This window comes from Lampetra fluviatilis, chromosome 65 (assembly GCF_964198595.1).
Source record: "Lampetra fluviatilis chromosome 65, kcLamFluv1.1, whole genome shotgun sequence".
NCBI lineage: Eukaryota > Metazoa > Chordata > Hyperoartia > Petromyzontiformes > Petromyzontidae > Lampetra > Lampetra fluviatilis.
In genome coordinates, this window is record NC_136339.1 from 4,391,480 (window position 1) to 4,408,930 (window position 17,451).

A 17,451-nucleotide genomic window follows, 5' to 3' on the forward strand; every position below is an offset into this window, starting at 1 on the left:
CACACGGACACGACACGTGGACACGCGGACACGACACGTGGACACACGGACATGACACGTGGACACACGGACACGTGGACACACAGACACGTGGACACACGGACACGTGGACACACGGACACGTGGACACGACACGTGGACACACAGGCACGTGGACACACGGACACGTGGACACACGGACACGCGGACACGTGGACACACGGGCACGCGGACACGCGGACACGACACGTGGACACACGACACGTGGACACACGACACGTGGACACACGACACGTGGACACACGGACACGCGGACACGACACGTGGACACACGACACGTGGACACGACACGTGGACACACGACACGTGGACACACGACACGTGGACACGTCGCACGGACAGAGACGGAAGGACAGAGGCAAGGACAGACTGACGGACAAGGGGCAGAGGACGGATGGGGGCCGGCTTGGAGAGAGGCGGGCAGGTCGACGGACGGAGACAAATGTCGATTGAAAGCTTCTTTCGTGACTGCAGCAGGGATTCATCTTGTTGGTTCTTTCGGTAAAGTCGTCACGTAGAAGGGAAGTAATAAAATAATAAAAATAAAACATTATAAAATAATACAAATAAAATATAATAAAATAATAAAAATAAAACATAATAAAATAATATAATATATTATTTTGTTATGTTTTATTTGTATTATTAATATATTATTTTATTATGTTTTTTTTTTATTATTTTAATACTTCCCTTATTATTGTATTACTTCCCTTCTACGTGACTTTACCGAAAGAACCAAGAAGACGTAGACAAATGTCGAAGGCCAGGCGTGTCCCTGACTGCAGCCGACGCCCACACAGGTGGACGAGGGTCAACCCCGCACACACAGGTGGACAAGAGGGTCAACGCCGCACACAACCGTCTGGACGGATCGGCAAGCAGACGCGCCGACATAGCTCAATACGTATGTGGCATACACACAAGTAGATGGACAGGCAAGCCGGGAGAGACAGATACTCAATTCCTGCTTGCTACCAATGTCTGCTGCTCCACACACAAAGACAAAGATCCCCCCCCCCGTGTAGCCTTAACAGGCTGTAGGGGCAAGTGCTGTTAGCGAGCACCTCCGATGAAGGGCGATGTTTACCAAGCACCCCACCAGGTACTTATTTGAGGCTGAGTCGACCTAGGGGAGGGCTCACCGGTGGTATTTTTATCGTGTTGGAGTAAAATGGGGTTGCGTGTGGGTCTGATGTACTTTGCCAGTTTATAATAAATCTTTAAATTAACACCTCTCCCAGAATGCACGTGGTCGTGTTCTGCAAATGTCACAAAAACTCGCTCAGCGGACGATAATTCTCTTTAATTACAATAGTTACAGGGCGCCTTGTCACAACACGACAACTTGTGTGGAGCGGGGAGGGAGGGGGGGAGCGGGGGGAGAGACCCAATGGGAGACTCCCGTGGGTTGGTCAAATCTTGTAGGGGGGGAGCTGGGGGAGAGATGGTGGGGGGACAGGGGAGGAGAGATGGCGGGGGGAGGGGGGGAGAAATGGCGGTGGGGGGGGGTGTAGCTCAGGGGGCGTGTCTGGGAGAGTGTGACGAAGGGGGCGTGGCTAGAGGCGTGGCTAGAGGCTGGGGGCGTGGCTAGAGGCTGGGGGCGTGGCTGGGGGCGTGGCTAGGAGTATGGCTAGGAGTATGGCTAGGGGCGACGCTGGGACGGGTGGGCGTGGCTAGAGGCTGGGGGGCGTGTCTGGGACGTGTGGGGCGTGTCTAAGGGAGGGGCCTATCCGCGTGACGACGGCTGCGGTTGGCGCAAGGCAGCCAGGTCGACGTCGACGTCTGCGAACGTGTGCGGCGTGTAGGCCCAGTGCTCCGTGTTGCCGTACGACGAGTTGTCAAACGGCTCCGGCGGTGGCGGTGGCGGCGCCGCTGCGGAAAGGAAACGACGGATTACGTTCGCGCCCAACGTGAACCACAAGCCCAGGACGTTCGGGTCTTTGTCAACGCCGCAGCAGCAGCAGTAGCAGCATCATCAGCAGCAGCAGCAGCATCAGCAGCAGCAGCCGCAGCAGCAGTAGCAGCATCATCAGTAGCAGCAGCAGCAGCAGTAACATCATCATCATCATCAGCAGTAACATCATCATCATCATCAGCAGTAGCAGCAGTAAAATCATCATCATCATCAGCAGTAGCAGCAGTAACATCATCAGCAGCAGCAGCAGCAGCCGCCGCAGCAGCAGTAGTAGCAGCAGCAGTAGCAGCAGCATCATCATCATCAGCAGCAGCATCATCAGCAGCAGCAGCATCATCATCATCATCAGCAGCAGCAGCAGTAGCAGCCGCAGCAGCAGCAACAGCAGCAGCATCATCATCATCAGCAGCAGCAGCATCATCATCATCAGCAGCTCAAGGCAAGCCATCGCCAACGGGGCCACGGACCCGTCGCCACCGCCGTTGCGATGGCATCTTGACAAAGCGGGCAATTTGCGAGCGGTTTTGTTTTTTACGACTACCGCTCCACGAAACCGTCCCCCGCTCATTACCGTGACAACATGCGTACCTTAGCCGCACCATTCCCCCAACGTCGGTTAGCCCCTCGGCCTCGCGCCGGTCACCTTAACCAATCCACCTCGTGAGCCTCCACCTCCCCCATGCATCCCCCCACCCCCCCCCGCCGTCGCCTCTCATTACCCCGAGCGGTGGTCTGCTCCGTCCCGGAGGAAGCTGCCCCAGCGCCGGGCTCCCCGTTGGTCTGCCCGCCCTCTTCTGGCGCCGCCACCGCCACCGCCTTGACCTCCGCTCCCTTGACCTCCGCTCCCTTGACCCCTTCGACTGCCGCCCCTCCTTCAGCATCCGCCCCCTTCAATTCCTGTTCTTTCACCTCCGCCCCCTTCAATTCCTGCCCTTTCACCTCCGCCCCCTTCAATTCCTGCCCTTTCACCTCCGCCCCCTTCAATTCCTGCCCTTTCACCTCCGCCCCCTTCAGTTCCTCCCGCCCGGCCTCCTTCCCTTCCGCCTCCACGCCGGCGGCCTTGTCCACGTCCCCCCGGCGTCCCTCCTCCGTCACCGCCACCGCGGCTCCGTCGCCGAGCTCCTCCTCCTCTGCTGCCGCCACTTGCGGCGCCGCGTCCACCAATTCTTCCGTGTCGCCACGCTTCCCCGACCCCGGTTCCACCGCCACCGGCGCCGCCGCCGCCGACGCCTCAGCGGCACCGGCGATGGCCCCCGCGACCCCGTCGGCCGCGACCCCGTGCCCTCCGCCCTCCTCTTGCGGACGTCCGCCCGTCGCTGGCGGAGCCTGGGCCTCGGCCTTCTCCCGCTTGGCCGCCGCCTTCTTGGCCGCCTTCTTGGCCGCCTTCTTGGCCCCGTCGCGGCCCTCGGCAACTCCCGCGGGCGACTCCGACGTGCCGCGGCCCCCGGACGCGTCGTCGGCCATCGGCGCCTTCGATTCGTCGGTCTTCGACGGCTCGGCCGACTCGGTCTTCGACGGATCAGCGGCGGTCGTGGCAGTTTTGGTCGCTTCTGTCGGTTCCTCCAGAATCACCGCGGCCTTCTTGCCGGCAGAGCGAGGCGGAGGATGGGGCGGCTTTTGTTCCCGGTCCGAATCGGAGCTGGAGCTGGAGCTGGAGCTACTCGACTGCGAATCCTTCTTCTTGGCTTCCTTCCGGAGGATCTCTCCGTAGGTGGCGCCTGAAGGAAGTCGTTGTAAGGGTCGGTCGAGTTATCAGGTGCGGGGAGGGATAAAGATGTACTTCGCTGCGTCGCTGTTAGCGTCGTTAACGCGTTCTGGCCGAGGTTTAAAGCGTTAATTCGCCGCGAGTGTTGTTAACGCGTTGCAGCTAAGGATGGAAGCGTTAATTCGTTAGCGCTGTCCATTCGCGTTGTCTATATAAAGAACGGGGGGTGGGGGGGGTTGGTGGTGGTGGTGGCGAGTGCATGACACAGTCTCCAAAGCGAACAAAAACATTACTCCGAAAGCCGTTGCCGTTAAGGGACTTTCACCGTGGCCGGCTATGATCCATCCACTGCTGGATGAAGGCCTCAGCGGGTTGCCACCGCCCCACTCGCGCCACCCGGGCGGACGTCTCGCTCGCACCCCGTCGGGGAAAGGGAAAGAAAGGGTAAGAACAGAGGAAAAAAAAACCCCGGCACTAACAAGTATAACCCGTAAAAACAAAGTTTTTCACTATAAATCCTTTATATGCGTGGCGGCTAGAGTCCTCTCGTCCTCTGGCTTGAGATGGCTGCCACCTATGGGTCAGATGATTGCATTGCACCATTAAGCAATTGGTAATTACATATAATATTTTTGTCCTAAAAAGTGTAAAATTTTGGAACCAAAATTTTCACGAAAATAAATTGTCACGCACAACGAGTCTGTGTGCAAAATGTCAGCTCGATTGAATCACGGGAAGTGGGTTAAAAAACGACCGAAAGATTTGCACGGTCCGAAGCAAGCAAGCAAGCGAACTTCATATAAAGGATTTAAAAAGCATCGGCATCGCCTCCCGGTCACGCGAGCACCTGCGGCGGCCGCGGGGGCAGGCAAACGGGCTCGGTGTTACGCCGCATCACCGGGCTCGGTGTTACGCCGCATCACCGGGCTCGGTGTTACGCCGCATCACCGGGCTCGGTGTTACGCCGCATCACCGGGCTCGGTGTTACGCCGCATCACCGGGCTCGGTGTTACGCCGCATCACCGGGCTCGGTGTTACGCCGCATCACCGGGCTCGGTGTTACCCCGCATCACCGGCGGCGGCCCGACTAAAACGCTTCCCGAGAGGGCCGAACGGCATGCTGGGAGGCCCCCTCTCTTTCTTCCACAGTGGAGGTTTTTGCTGGGGTCGGGTCGCGTGGATGTCAACGCGTCGTTACACCCGCCACGTAAACAGAGCGTGCCGATTGGTTACTAGCACAGCACACCCTATGAGACATCTCCTTTACCAGGGGCAAAATATAGTAGTAGGTTTTTACCCTTTCAACTGGTACAAAAACTGACACCTTTATACAAGGCATCATGTTTGCAATAACCATTGGTGTTGGGCCAATGGAGACTAGGCTCTAAGAAAAGCCCGGCGAGGTCCCAAGAGGTTGTGGGCGCAATCAGGAAGATCGGATCTTCGTGTGGCGGGTCAAAGAGAGCGAACGGTCGTGCGAATTAGATTTGTACGGCAACGCCGAGCCGCGCGGCGAGCGGTCTTGCACGGAAGCAAGCGGGGGGCGGGACGGGGGGAGAATGCCCGAGAGCGCGAATTATAATTTGTTTTTGTTTGCTGCGTGGCCGACCACCCAAATGCTCGGCACCGGGGCGCAGCGGCGAGCGGATCCGTGCACCCAGCCAGAACGGGCCGAGTAGGTTTTGCGCAGTAGCCGGTCTGAACGAGCGGTGAAGGTGAATAGTAAGATTTTTTTCGCGCAGGCCACCCCGAAGAACGGGCAACACCCCCGCCACCACCACCACCGCCACCACCGTCACCACCACACCGCCTCACCGACAAGGCAACACCCCCGCCACCACCACCACCACCACCGTCACCACCACACCGCCTCACCGCCTCACCGACAAGGCAACACCACCGCCACCACCACACCGCCTCACCGACACGAATCGATTAGCGCCACGGAGCACAAGCGGCGGGGAGCGCCGGGTGGCTAAAGCGCAGCGAGTTGGCACAGTAGGGGGCACAGGTGGTGCATCGGCCAGTCGTCTCGGTCATCTCGGTCAGTCGACCCGCGGCACCTGCTGGGTCTGCCCCGTGACCTCCTGCCGGCGGGCGTTCGACACTTCACGTGGCCTCAAGGTGCACTTGGCCTGGCACAAGCGTCGTGGTGATGTCACCGCCACTTAGTGGCGAATGGCGGTTGTTGTTGTTGTGGGTGTATATCCGCGCGGCCTCGACCGGCGAGATGCGAGCGGCTTTGACGGCGAATGGATTTGCCCGTTCGATCTTTCAAGAGGAGTAGGAGGCGGTGCGGCAATGTCGGCGTCGGTGTCACAGCGGGCGAAGAGGAGGAGGAGGAATGAGCGATCCCCGGCCAAGGAAGCAGAGACAGCCGGGGCAAGGCCTGACGTCGGGGTAAAGAAGCAGCAAAACGCTCCCCGAGTCTTCCGAGATTCGTCGCTTGAAGGAAGCAGCGCAAGGCGGCGGGGGCGGCAGCGGCGGTCACCGTTGCGACGGTCACCGTGCCGGCGGTCACCGTGGCGGCGGTCACCGTGGCGGCGGTCACCGTGGCGGCGGTCACCGTAGCGGCGGTCACCGTGCCGGCGGTCACCGTGGCGGCGGTCACCGTGCCGGCGGTCACCGTGGCGGCGGTCACCGTGGCGGCGGTCACCGTGGCGGCGGTCACCGTAGCGGCGGTCACCGTGGCGGGGGAGCCGGCAGATGTGGCGGGAGTTGAAGGGGGCGGCAAGATTGCTCGGAGAAAGTAAAAATAAACAACTTCAGAGTTGCCACTCGGATGCGCCAAGTTGTTGGAGATATCCCAGCTACGTGCGGACGTGGGGAGCGGTGGTGCAGCGGTTGGCGCACTGTGCGGGCGAGCCGATGAGCCAAGTTCGATTCCCGGGGATTGGCAAACGGTACGGTACTAACCGACGGCGTGGTGAAGTTTGGTGAAACGACCTCTTGTGACCGACATGCCATGAGGAGGCCTTCATCCAGCGGTGTGCGTCGATAAAGTAACTCTACGACGAATGGCTCACCAACTAAATCTGCAAAGCACATCCTTTAAACTCGCTTAGCTTCACAAAAACCACTGCCAGCGAACATGAAATCCATTGACACTATGAGACATCTCCTTTACCAGTGGCAAAATATAGTAGTAGGTTTTTACCCTTTCAACTGGTACAAAAACTGACACCTTTATACAAGGCATCATGTTTGCAATAACCACAACACAAGCAGTCAAAATGCAAACAAAAAGAAACAACTCTGATGATGATAATGATGTGCACTGTCCTTGAAGTTGATTGGTCCACACCCGAGACAGCTTTTCTTAGCGCCTAGTCTCCATTGGTGTTGGACCAGATGACGCCAAAAGGCGTACAACTCAAAGACAGCGCACTATCAGATTATTGAGAGCTCTGGGGTAAGCATTTACACTACGAGACATCTCCTTTACCAGTGGCAAAATATAGTAATAGGTTTTTACCCTTTAAACTGGTACAAAACTGACGCCTTTATACAAGGCATCATGTTTGCAATAACCATGATGCCTTGTATAAAGGTGTCAGTTTTTGTACCACTTTAAAGGGTAAAACCCTACTACTATATTTTGTCACTGGTAAAGGAGATGTCTCATAGAGCAAAAGCAGTTCTGAAGAAATTAAGTTTGTCGATCGAGACGGTTTAAAAGTTCGAAGCTCCAGTGGCTTCCCAACAACGGAAGGAAGAGCGCGTTCCAGACGGCCGCAGGAGCAGCGCTTCCGAAAGCGCCGCGCGATAATGCGGTGACGACCACCACCGTCTTGGTTCGATGGCCGAGGATAGCGGAAGGCCTCGTTGAGATCGACCACAACGTAGGAAGGTGCTTGGCCTTTGAGGCGGCCGCTGACGCGCTAAGGCAAACAATGCAACTCCGTGACACAGGTTTATTTGTTTAGGGTTAGATGGCGTAAATGTACGTGTCGTTAAACCCCGGCGCCACCACCCGACACAGCCAATTAGTGAGGTTCAGTTTCACGTAAACGGAACGGGCCAATTCGTTACGAGTACAGCACTCGTTTATAGTGTAGTGTACTAGTACAGCACTAGTGTATAGTGTAGTGTATAGTGTAGTGTATAGTGTAGTGTATAGTGTAGTATACTAGTACAGCACTAGTGTATAGTGTAGTGTATAGTGTAGTGTGTAGTGTAGTGTACTAGTACAGCACTAGTGTATTGTATAGTGTAGTGTATAGTGTAGTGTATAGTGTAGTGTATAGTGTAGTGTATAGTGTAGTGTAGTGTGTAGTGTATAGTGTAGTGTGTAGTGTAAGGTATAGTGTAGTGTATAGTGTAGTGTATAGTGTAGTGTATAGTGTAGTGTGTAGTGTAAGGTATAGTGTAAGGTATAGTGTAGTGTATAGTGTATTGTATAGTGTAGTGTATAGTGTAGTGTGTAGTGTAAGGTATAGTGTAGTGTATAGTGTAGTGTATAGTGTAGTGTATAGTGTAGTGTGTAGTGTATAGCGTAGTGTATAGTGTAGTATACTAGTACAACACACCGGTTGTGTGCTAGAGAGCAAAGCCACAACATTTACAATCTGAGCTCCGGTGATTACAACTCGCTTCATAAGGCCGTCAGCCACATTCGTGGAGAAATCCTGCAGTTTCGTTCCGAATTTGCACGTTCTGTTTACGTGACAAACCTTCCTAATTGGCTGTGTCGGGTGGTGGCGGGTTTAACGACACGTTTATATATTAACGCCATCTAACCCCAACAAAAAAATAACCTGCATCACGGATGACATTGGTCGCGACGTGTTAAAACAACACAACTGCTTGCAACGTCACGGACCACCGACGTCGCAACGATCGATCCGTCACGTCGTGGAGTTGGACGCGACGCGTCGTTGAGATTGTCGCCATCACGTCACGCCCAGCTACGACGACGCGAGAAGCTCCGTGGCCGTAACCCCGGCGCCGTTACCCCAGCGCCGTTACCCCAGCGCCGTTACCCCAGCGCCGTTACCCCAGAGCCGTTACCCCAGCGCCGTTACCTTTGAGGGCGGAGATGTCGGCGCTGGCGGCGCTGGCCACGGGGGCCGCAGGAGGAGGCCCAGCGGCTGCCACCTTGGGGGTCGCCTTGGGGGTCGCCTTGTTGACACCGCCGCCGACAGCCGAGGCAGGCGAGCCTTTGGCCTTGGTGGCCCCAGCGTCTGTGTGAGAACGATTTTAAAGTAACAAAAATTAACCCGTAAAAACAAAGTTTTTCACTATAAATCCTTTGTATGCGAGGCATCGGTTTTATTTTATTATTCATTTCTGTTTTTCTTGAGTAAGAGTTTCATTTTTATCACATTGGTATTTTAAATTAAATATGAAATTTTTTTTTTCCAAAAAAGTGGAAAATTTTGAAAAAAAATTTTTCACGAAAATAAATTGTCAAGCACACAACGAGTCTGTGTGCAAAATGTCAGCTCGATTGGATCACGGGAAGTGGGTTAAAAAACGACCGAAAGATTTGCACGGTCGTAAGCAAGCAAGCAAGCACGCAAGCACGCAAGCAAGCAAGCGAACTTAATATAAAGGATTTAAAAACCCTAAAGACGGTTGCTTGTGTTGCGATCGAAACGTCGTCATCTGTTACACTGCTCAACACACTTTTTCTGGCATAAGGTATTGCAACGGTTTGAAGGTAATTTTGGGGGGTGCTGATTCCAAATCTGGCATCAGTTTTTGTCTATCACATCAGGTTTTTGAGATGTAAAATATTGCATTTTCAATAAAAACTGCAGAAAAAAATATTAAATAAATGTGAGCGCGCAAGCAAGTGAACTTAATATAAAGGATTTAAAAAGAGCGACATAGCTCGGTGGGCCTTACCTGGTAAAATATAGTTTTATCTTAGTTTATTTTTTTTTTAAGATACTGAGCAAGCACTGCTGAGATCCTGGGTCTGGATTTATATCAGAAGGGTTTATACAATGGTTGCGTGAGAGACACTGAACTAACAAGTGAATTCCTGAGTTCAAGTTATGGAAGTGGGCGTGCCGGTCATCCTTTCTCGACAGGCTAATAATATTTTAGATGCCGAGCAAACACGAAAGGAATTCAGTTTCACACGTAGGCTTTCGTGACCAAATATTATTCATAACAGAGAGTTTTTTGGGTTAGATGGCGTAAATATACATCTGTCGTTTTCCCACCACCATCCGACGCAGCCACTTACTTAAGGTTTGTCACGGAAACAAAACGTGCCAAACAGTTACTACTATTTCGATTTAAAGCTTCTTTCATGACTGCAGGGATTCATCTTCTTGGTTCTTTCGGTAAAGTCATCACGTAGAAGGGAAATAATAAAATAATAAAAATAAAATATTAATAATTCTCACGACGTTTCGGCTACAACGCAAGCAGCCGTCTTCAGGTGAAGAATGAAACACCACCAAGCTTGGAGTGTATATATAAGCTGGGTTGGAGGTGGAAGAGCGCCTTGATATGCAAATTCTTTTGTCAAGGCGCTCTTCTTCCACCTCCAACCCAGCTTATATATAAGCTCCAAGCTTGGCAGTGTTTCATTCTTCACCTGAAGACGGCTGCTTGCGTTGTAGCCGAAACGTCGTGAGAATTATTTTATTATGTTTCATTTTTATTATTTTATTACTTCCCTTCTACGTGGTGACTTTACCGAAAGAACCAAGAAGATGAGTTACTACTATGTTGGAGAGTAAACACGCAATATTTGACATTTACACGGCGATGTCATCCGTTGATGCATGATATTACCCCTGAAGCGGATGAGTGTCAATGTCTCACCTTTCGTGGAGCTGGTGGGCTTGGTGGGCTTAGAGGACAAGCCGGACTGACCGGTTGCGCTGGGAAGGGACGCCCTGCACACCTGAAGCATCTACGGATGACAATTATAAAATACACACATGTGAAATGCGCACACACGCAAAATATATATTTTTTAAAGTATTTTTTTGATAGTATATGTTGTCTTATCTCTTAGCAGTAATTTTTAAATGAATTATTTTTACATTGTAAAATACATGCGTGTAATGCGCACACACGCAACATCTTTTACAAGTAATTCTAATTCTTATTGTTAATAGTATACATGTTTTTTAAAAATGTTTTAATGTCATGTCAGACACAGTTGGGTCGGTGTGGCTCTCCAGTTTGTCCTACGCCTTTGCCGTCAGAGTAATGTGGAATTTCCACCGCTGGCTCTGCAGGGCTGTTAAACAGGAGATGAACACATTCTTAGGTTTTTTCGGTAAAGTCACGTAGGTAAAAAATTAAAATTAATAAAAGTAAAATAAAAATAAAATAAAAATCACGACGTTTCGGAGGCAACACAAGCTTCCGTCTTCAGGTGGAACCGTCACAGCACGATAGCTGTAATCAAGTGAGAGAAATTCTCTTACTAGATACAGATGAACACCGTTCATTTGATGCAGGAAACGCCTCTCACTTTGACTTTCCAACCGAGATCAATGCGCGTTCATAATAACAATTATTTACGCTTATTAAGCGCGGTTTCAACCAGAGGTTGCAAGGCGCTGCCCATCTGCAATTAAGCCACGTTAACCAGCTAATCTGGCTGTGATGCAGCTAATCTGGCTGTGACGGTCCCACCTGATGACGGAGACTTGTGTTGCCTCCGAAACGTCGTGATGATTTTATTTTATTTTCATTCATTTTGATGTTTTACCTACGTGACTTTACCGAAAAAACCTAAGAAGATGATTCCTTGCAGTCACGAAAGCTTCAAATCTAGAATTCACGTTAACCAGGGCGGTGAAGTGTAGTCAATTAGATCTCCACGACCCGAACGAAGCGAGGAGACTCATCCAACAGTGGGTTGACTAAAGGCTTGTAGATTTGAAGCTTTCGTGACTGCAAGGATTCACATTCTTAGGTTTTTTCGGTAAAGTTACGTAGGTAAAAAAAACCCTAAGAATATGACTAAAGGATTGTTCATTGTTATGCAATCTACAGGGTGGTCCCTATGTCTTGTTACCCTGATGAATTGACCCCCTAATATATTTTTGTTTCCTTTGTATATTAATTTCTATTTCGATTTAAAGCTTTCGTGACTGCAGGGATTCATCTTCTTGGTTCTTTCGGTAAAGTCACGTAGCTGTTGCGTTGTGGCCGAAACGTCGTGAGAATTATTTTATTATGTTTTATTTTTATTATTTTATTACTTCCATTCTGTATTCATTTCTAGTTTAAATAAACCAAACTTTCAATGGGGGAGTGGGGGTATCGTACCACCCTGTACATTATCATTATTAATACAACTGATATGTCGACAATATTAGAAATAACTTGAACTTAGGTGATTATTGTCATCCCCTTTAATAATTTAAATTTGCATTTTAATTATAATCATATTCAGTTTAAGACGTAGGCTTTCGCGACCAATATTATTCATAATCACCGTTTTTTGGGTTTAGATCGCCGCGTTATTTATAAATGTGTCGTAACCCTCCACCACCCGACACGGCCAATCAGCAAAAAAAGTGTCACGTTGACAAAAGACAAAATAGTTCACTGCTTTAGCCCCCACACCGGTGTGTTGAAGCGTGAAACCACAACATTTACAATTTTTGAGTTGTACGACGTTTCGCTGGTAATTGCATCCAGCATCATCGGGCAGGGTGACGTCATCATTAACTAATTAATTCGTCAGGTGCAAAGATTTGAGGGGGGGTAATTGTAATTATATACTAGATTAGTAATCAGGCTATTGTTACGATGCGAGTTGTAGATTAGTAATTCTTGCACCTGGAAATATATGCCCGGCAGCTTCAGCGGACAATGTTTGGGTGTGGCTGACCAAGGGGACTGCTTTAATCTTTAAATAAAACGGTGCGTTATAACACGTACAATGTAGTTCCTGTAAATTAGTGTAATTCGTATGACTGTAACAATATAATTAAGATTGGCATAAAGTTAAAACTGAAATGTATATTTAACACACTTAAAACTGTACGTAGTCAATCGTGCTGATACGCACACAGTAGTATCATAACTTGTGCAATTACATTCTCGTTATACACATGCTAACTTTGAAAGTGTTGTTAACTTTAACGACACTTTAAAACTATCACGTTATATATATCTAAGAGGTGGGAGTGTCAGATGTTGTCATTCGACCTCGGCCGCTGCCGGGAAGGACGCACCAATCCGGGCAGGCGAACCAGGCAACAACGCAGGCATCGTAGCGGCCTTTGCTTGTCATTTTTTTTTACAATTTTAGAACATATCGCGACAATTCCCGACGTGTCTATCCAACGCTTCTCTCTCATTAAGCCGGACGGACGACGGACAACGCGTGGAAAGGCAGCAGCTCGCGTCGTTTTGTCGTGTTCCTCACCTTGGCAAACTTCGCTTGACGAAACCACACGGAGGCCGCCATCTTGGACTTAGTGTCAATGACGGAGCAGGGAACCCAAGAAACGTCACCACCACCACGCCCCCAACCACCACAACCACCACGCCCCCAACCACCACAACCACCACGCCCCCAACCACCACAACCACCACGCCCCCAACCACCACAACCACCACGCCCCCAACCACCACAACCACCACGCCCCCAACCACCACCACCACGCCCCCAACCACCACCACCACGCCCCCAACCACCACCACCACGCCCCCAACCACCACCACCACGCCCCCAACCACCACCACCACGCCCCCAACCACCACCACCACGCCCCCAACCACCACCACCACGCCCCCAACCACCACCACCACGCCCCCAACCACCACCACCACGCCCCCAACCACCACCACGCCCCCAACCACCACCACGCCCCCAACCACCACCACCACCACGCCCCCAACCACCACCACCACCACGCCCCCAACCACCACCACCACCACGCCCCCAACCACCACCAACACCCCCAACCACCACCAATCCACCACCAACCACCACCAATCCACCACCAACCACCCCCACCAACCACCCCCACCACCACCACGCCCCCAACCACCACCACCAACCCCCCAACCACCACCACCAACCCCCCAACCACCACACCTCCAATCACCACCACACCCCCAACCACCACCTCCACCACCATCCCCCCACCACCACCCCCCCAACCACCACCCCCCAACCACCACACCTCCAACCACCACCCCACCACCACACCACCACCACCACACTACCCCACCACCACCACCCCCCCACCACCACCACCACCACCACACCGGTCACAGTTCCTATGATCACTGTTACATTGCTTTTATGGCTTTATTTTGGTGATTTGGAAAACGTTTTTTTGGGTTTGGCCATGTTTGTTTGTTGTAGTACGCAGTTAGAATGATGGCTTTAATCTAAGTTGTCTTGTGCTTCTTGTTGTTTGACTTGGATTTCTGCACAGCGTTGGTGTACGGTGCTTTTTTTCTGGAAAACTTTGCAGTTTTTTTCCTGGATTTTTCTGTTTGCACTTAGTCACATAGTCACTTTAAGATGTTTTTATGTTCATGTTTTTGTTTGTTGCGGTTGCACCTGATTCAGAGCCGAATGGCTCACAGGGCTAAACCAAATAAATGAAACCGAGTACCTTATATACAGCAGCAGGCGTCATGGTCGGGATAGAACCCACGACCTCCTGTATACCAGGCGAGGTAGTTAACATCTCCTAGCCACCGTGATGATGAGAGAGAGACACACAAACTCCAAATATACAGCAGCAGGCGTCAGGGTCGGGATGGAACCCACGACCTCCTGTACACCAGGCGAGGTAGTTAACATCTCCTAGCCACCGTGATGATGATGAGAGAGAGACACACAAACTCCAAATATACAGCAGCAGGCGTCAGGGTCGGGATCGGACCCACGACCTCCTGTATACCAGGCGAGGTAGTTAACATCTCCTAGCCACCGTGATGATGATGAGAGAGAGAGACACGCAAACTCCAAATACACAGCAGCAGGCGTCAGGGTCGGGATCGGACCCACGACCTCCTGTATACCAGGCGAGGTAGTTAACATCTCCTAGCCACCGTGATGATGATGAGAGAGAGAGACACGCAAACTCCAAATACACAGCAGCAGGCGTCAGGGTCGGGATCGGACCCACGACCTCCTGTACACCAGGCGAGGTAGTTAACATCTCCTAGCCACCGTGACGCCCATCTCCGTGATTCTTGGGCGATCGCGAGCGATGACGACGCGATGGGAATGCATTCTCATCCAGCAGTGGATTGACCAAGGACTGCAAATCACAACGCTTCATTTTGAACAGTCGTTACAGCCCGCATGCTTGTCGATTGCGCGTTTGCGAAACATTGTACCGTGCTTTTGATTTAAAGCTTCTTTCGTGACTGCAGGGATTCATCTTCTTGGTTCTTTCGGTAAAGTCACGTAGAAGGGAAATAATAAAATAATAAAAATAAAACATAATAAAATAATTCTCACGACGTTTCGGCCACAACGCAAGCAGCCGTCCTCAGGTGAAGAACAGGTCTGTCGGAAAGACAGCATCATTCAGACGCTGTCTTTCCGACAGACCTGTTCTTCACCTGAGGACGGCTGCTTGCGTTGTGGCCGAAACGTCGTGAGAATTATTTTATTAGGTTTTATACATTTTATTATTTTATTATTTCCCTTCTACGTGACTTTACCGAAAGAACCAAGAACATTGTACCGTGCTGTATAATACGGTTTTGGATTAAGGCAGGATCCGTACGTGTACAGAAAATACTCGACACAGTTGTAGGAATATTCTCAGAAATTATATTAATAGTACAATCGATAATGCGTGTACATGATCATTCGTAAACATTGTCATCAAACGTAAAAAAATATATTCGCGGCAACGCGTTTCGCTTACATTTTAATTTTCAATGTCGTTAAGTGCAGCAATAAAGAGTGGGATGGGTGTAAGTGTTTGAGAAGTTATTTCAGGATCAGCGTCAAGATTACAATCCTGAGATGCAGTCTCACCCCAAGACTCTGACCCTGAGACCCGGTCTCAACTCAAGACTCTGATCCTGAAACGCAGTCTCAACTCAAGACTCTGACCCTGAGACCCAGTCTCAACTCAAGACTCTGATCCTGAAACGCAGTCTCAACTCAAGACTCTGACCCTGAGACCCAGTCTCAACTCAAGACTCTGATCCTGAGACCCGGTCTCTACTCTAGACTCTGACCCTGAGACCCAGTCTCAACTCAAGACTCTGACCCTGAAACGCAGTCTCAACTCCAGACTCTGATCCTGAGACCCAGTCTCAACTCAAGACACCGATCCTGAGACCCGTTCTCAACTCAAGACTCTGACCCTGAGACCCAGTCTCAACTCAAGACTCTGACCCTGAGACCCAGTCTCAACTCAAGACTCTGATCCTGAGACCCAGTCTCAACTCAAGACTCTGACCCTGAGACCCAGTCTCAACTCAAGACACCGATCCTGAGACCCGGTCTCAACTCAAGACTCTGATCCTGAGACCCAGTCTCAACTCAAGACTCTGACCCTGAGACCCAGTCTCAACTCAAGACACCGATCCTGAGACCCGGTCTCAACTCAAGACTCTGATCCTGAGACCCAGTCTCAACTCAAGACTCTGATCCTGAGACCCAGTCTCAACTCAAGACTCTGACCCTGAGACCCAGTCTCAACTCAAGACACCGATCCTGAGACCCGGTCTCAACTCAAGACTCTGATCCTGAGACCCAGTCTCAACTCAAGACTCTGATCCTGAGACCCAGTCTCAACTCAAGACACCGATCCTGAGACCCGGTCTCAACTCAAGACTCTGATCCTGAGACCCGTTCTCAACTCAAGACTCTGACCCTGAGACCCAGTCTCAACTCAAGACACCGATCCTGAGACCCAGTCTCAACTCAAGACTCTGACCCTGAGACCCAGTCTCAACTCAAGACACCGATCCTGAGACCCGTTCTCAACTCAAGACTCTGACCCTGAGACCCAGTCTCAACTCAAGACTCTGACCCTGAGACCCAGTCTCAACTCAAGACTCTGATCCTGAGACCCAGTCTCAACTCAAGACTCTGACCCTGAGACCCAGTCTCAACTCAAGACACCGATCCTGAGACCCGGTCTCAACTCAAGACTCTGACCCTGAGACCCGGTCTCAACTCAAGACTCTGACCCTGAGACCCAGTCTCAACTCAAGACTCTAACCCTGAGACCCGGTCTCAACTCAAGACTCTGACCCTGAGACCCGGTCTCAACTCAAGACTCTGACCCTGAGACCCGGTCTCAACTCAAGACTCTGACCCTGAGACCCGGTCTCAACTCAAGACTCTGACCCTGAAACGCAGTCTCAACTCAAGACTCTGACCCTGAAACGCAGTCTCAACCCAAGACTCTGACCCTGAGACCCAGTCTCAACTCAAGACTCTGACCCTGAGACCCAGTCTCAACTCAAGACTCTGATCCTGAGACCCGGTCTCAACTCAAGACTCTGACCCTGAGACCCGGTCTCAACTCAAGACTCTGATCCTGAGACCCGGTCTCAACCCAAGACTCTGACCCTGAGACCCAGTCTCAACTCAAGACTCTGACCCTGAGACCCAGTCTCAACTCAAGACTCTGATCCTGAGACCCGGTCTCAACTCAAGACACTGAGCCTGAGACCCGGTCTCAACTCAAGACTCTGATCAATGTCTTGAGTTTCAGGATCAGTGTCTTGAGTTGAGACCCGGTATCAAGACTCTGACCCCGAAACCCAGTCACAACTCAAGACACCGATCCTGAATCTGAGTGCGGGTTACACACAGGCCCCCCCCCCAACCTTCGCCTCCCCACCCCCCACACCCCCCCCACTC

General features: G+C 51.3%; 1 protein-coding gene across 1 annotated transcript; it reads right to left on the reverse strand.

Moving 5' to 3' along the window:
• Nucleotides 1-1,335: 1,335 nt before the first annotated feature.
• Nucleotides 1,336-13,124, reverse strand: LOC144952102 (uncharacterized). The gene is made up of 5 exons (XM_078882510.1): nt 13,018-13,124; nt 10,446-10,536; nt 8,687-8,845; nt 2,677-3,675; nt 1,336-1,914 (listed from the first exon to the last, which is right to left on the reverse strand). Exons 1-5 carry the CDS (start codon nt 13,057-13,059, stop codon nt 1,769-1,771), a joined length of 1,437 nt encoding a protein of 478 aa, XP_078738636.1. The 5' UTR covers nt 13,060-13,124; the 3' UTR covers nt 1,336-1,768.
• Between the last annotated feature and the right edge of the window lie 4,327 nt (nt 13,125-17,451).

Coding starts and splice junctions, on each gene's coding strand:
- LOC144952102 (XM_078882510.1), bottom strand. CDS start 13,059: ATGGCGGCCTCCGTGTGGTTTCGTCAAGCGAAGTTTGCCAAG. Junction 10,537..13,017: donor GTCAAGCGAAGTTTGCCAAG/GTGAGGAACACG, acceptor TGTCATCCGTAG/ATGCTTCAGGTGTGCAGGGC. Junction 1,915..2,676: donor GGAGCAGACCACCGCTCGGG/GTAATGAGAGGC, acceptor TCCTTTCCGCAG/CGGCGCCGCCACCGCCACCG.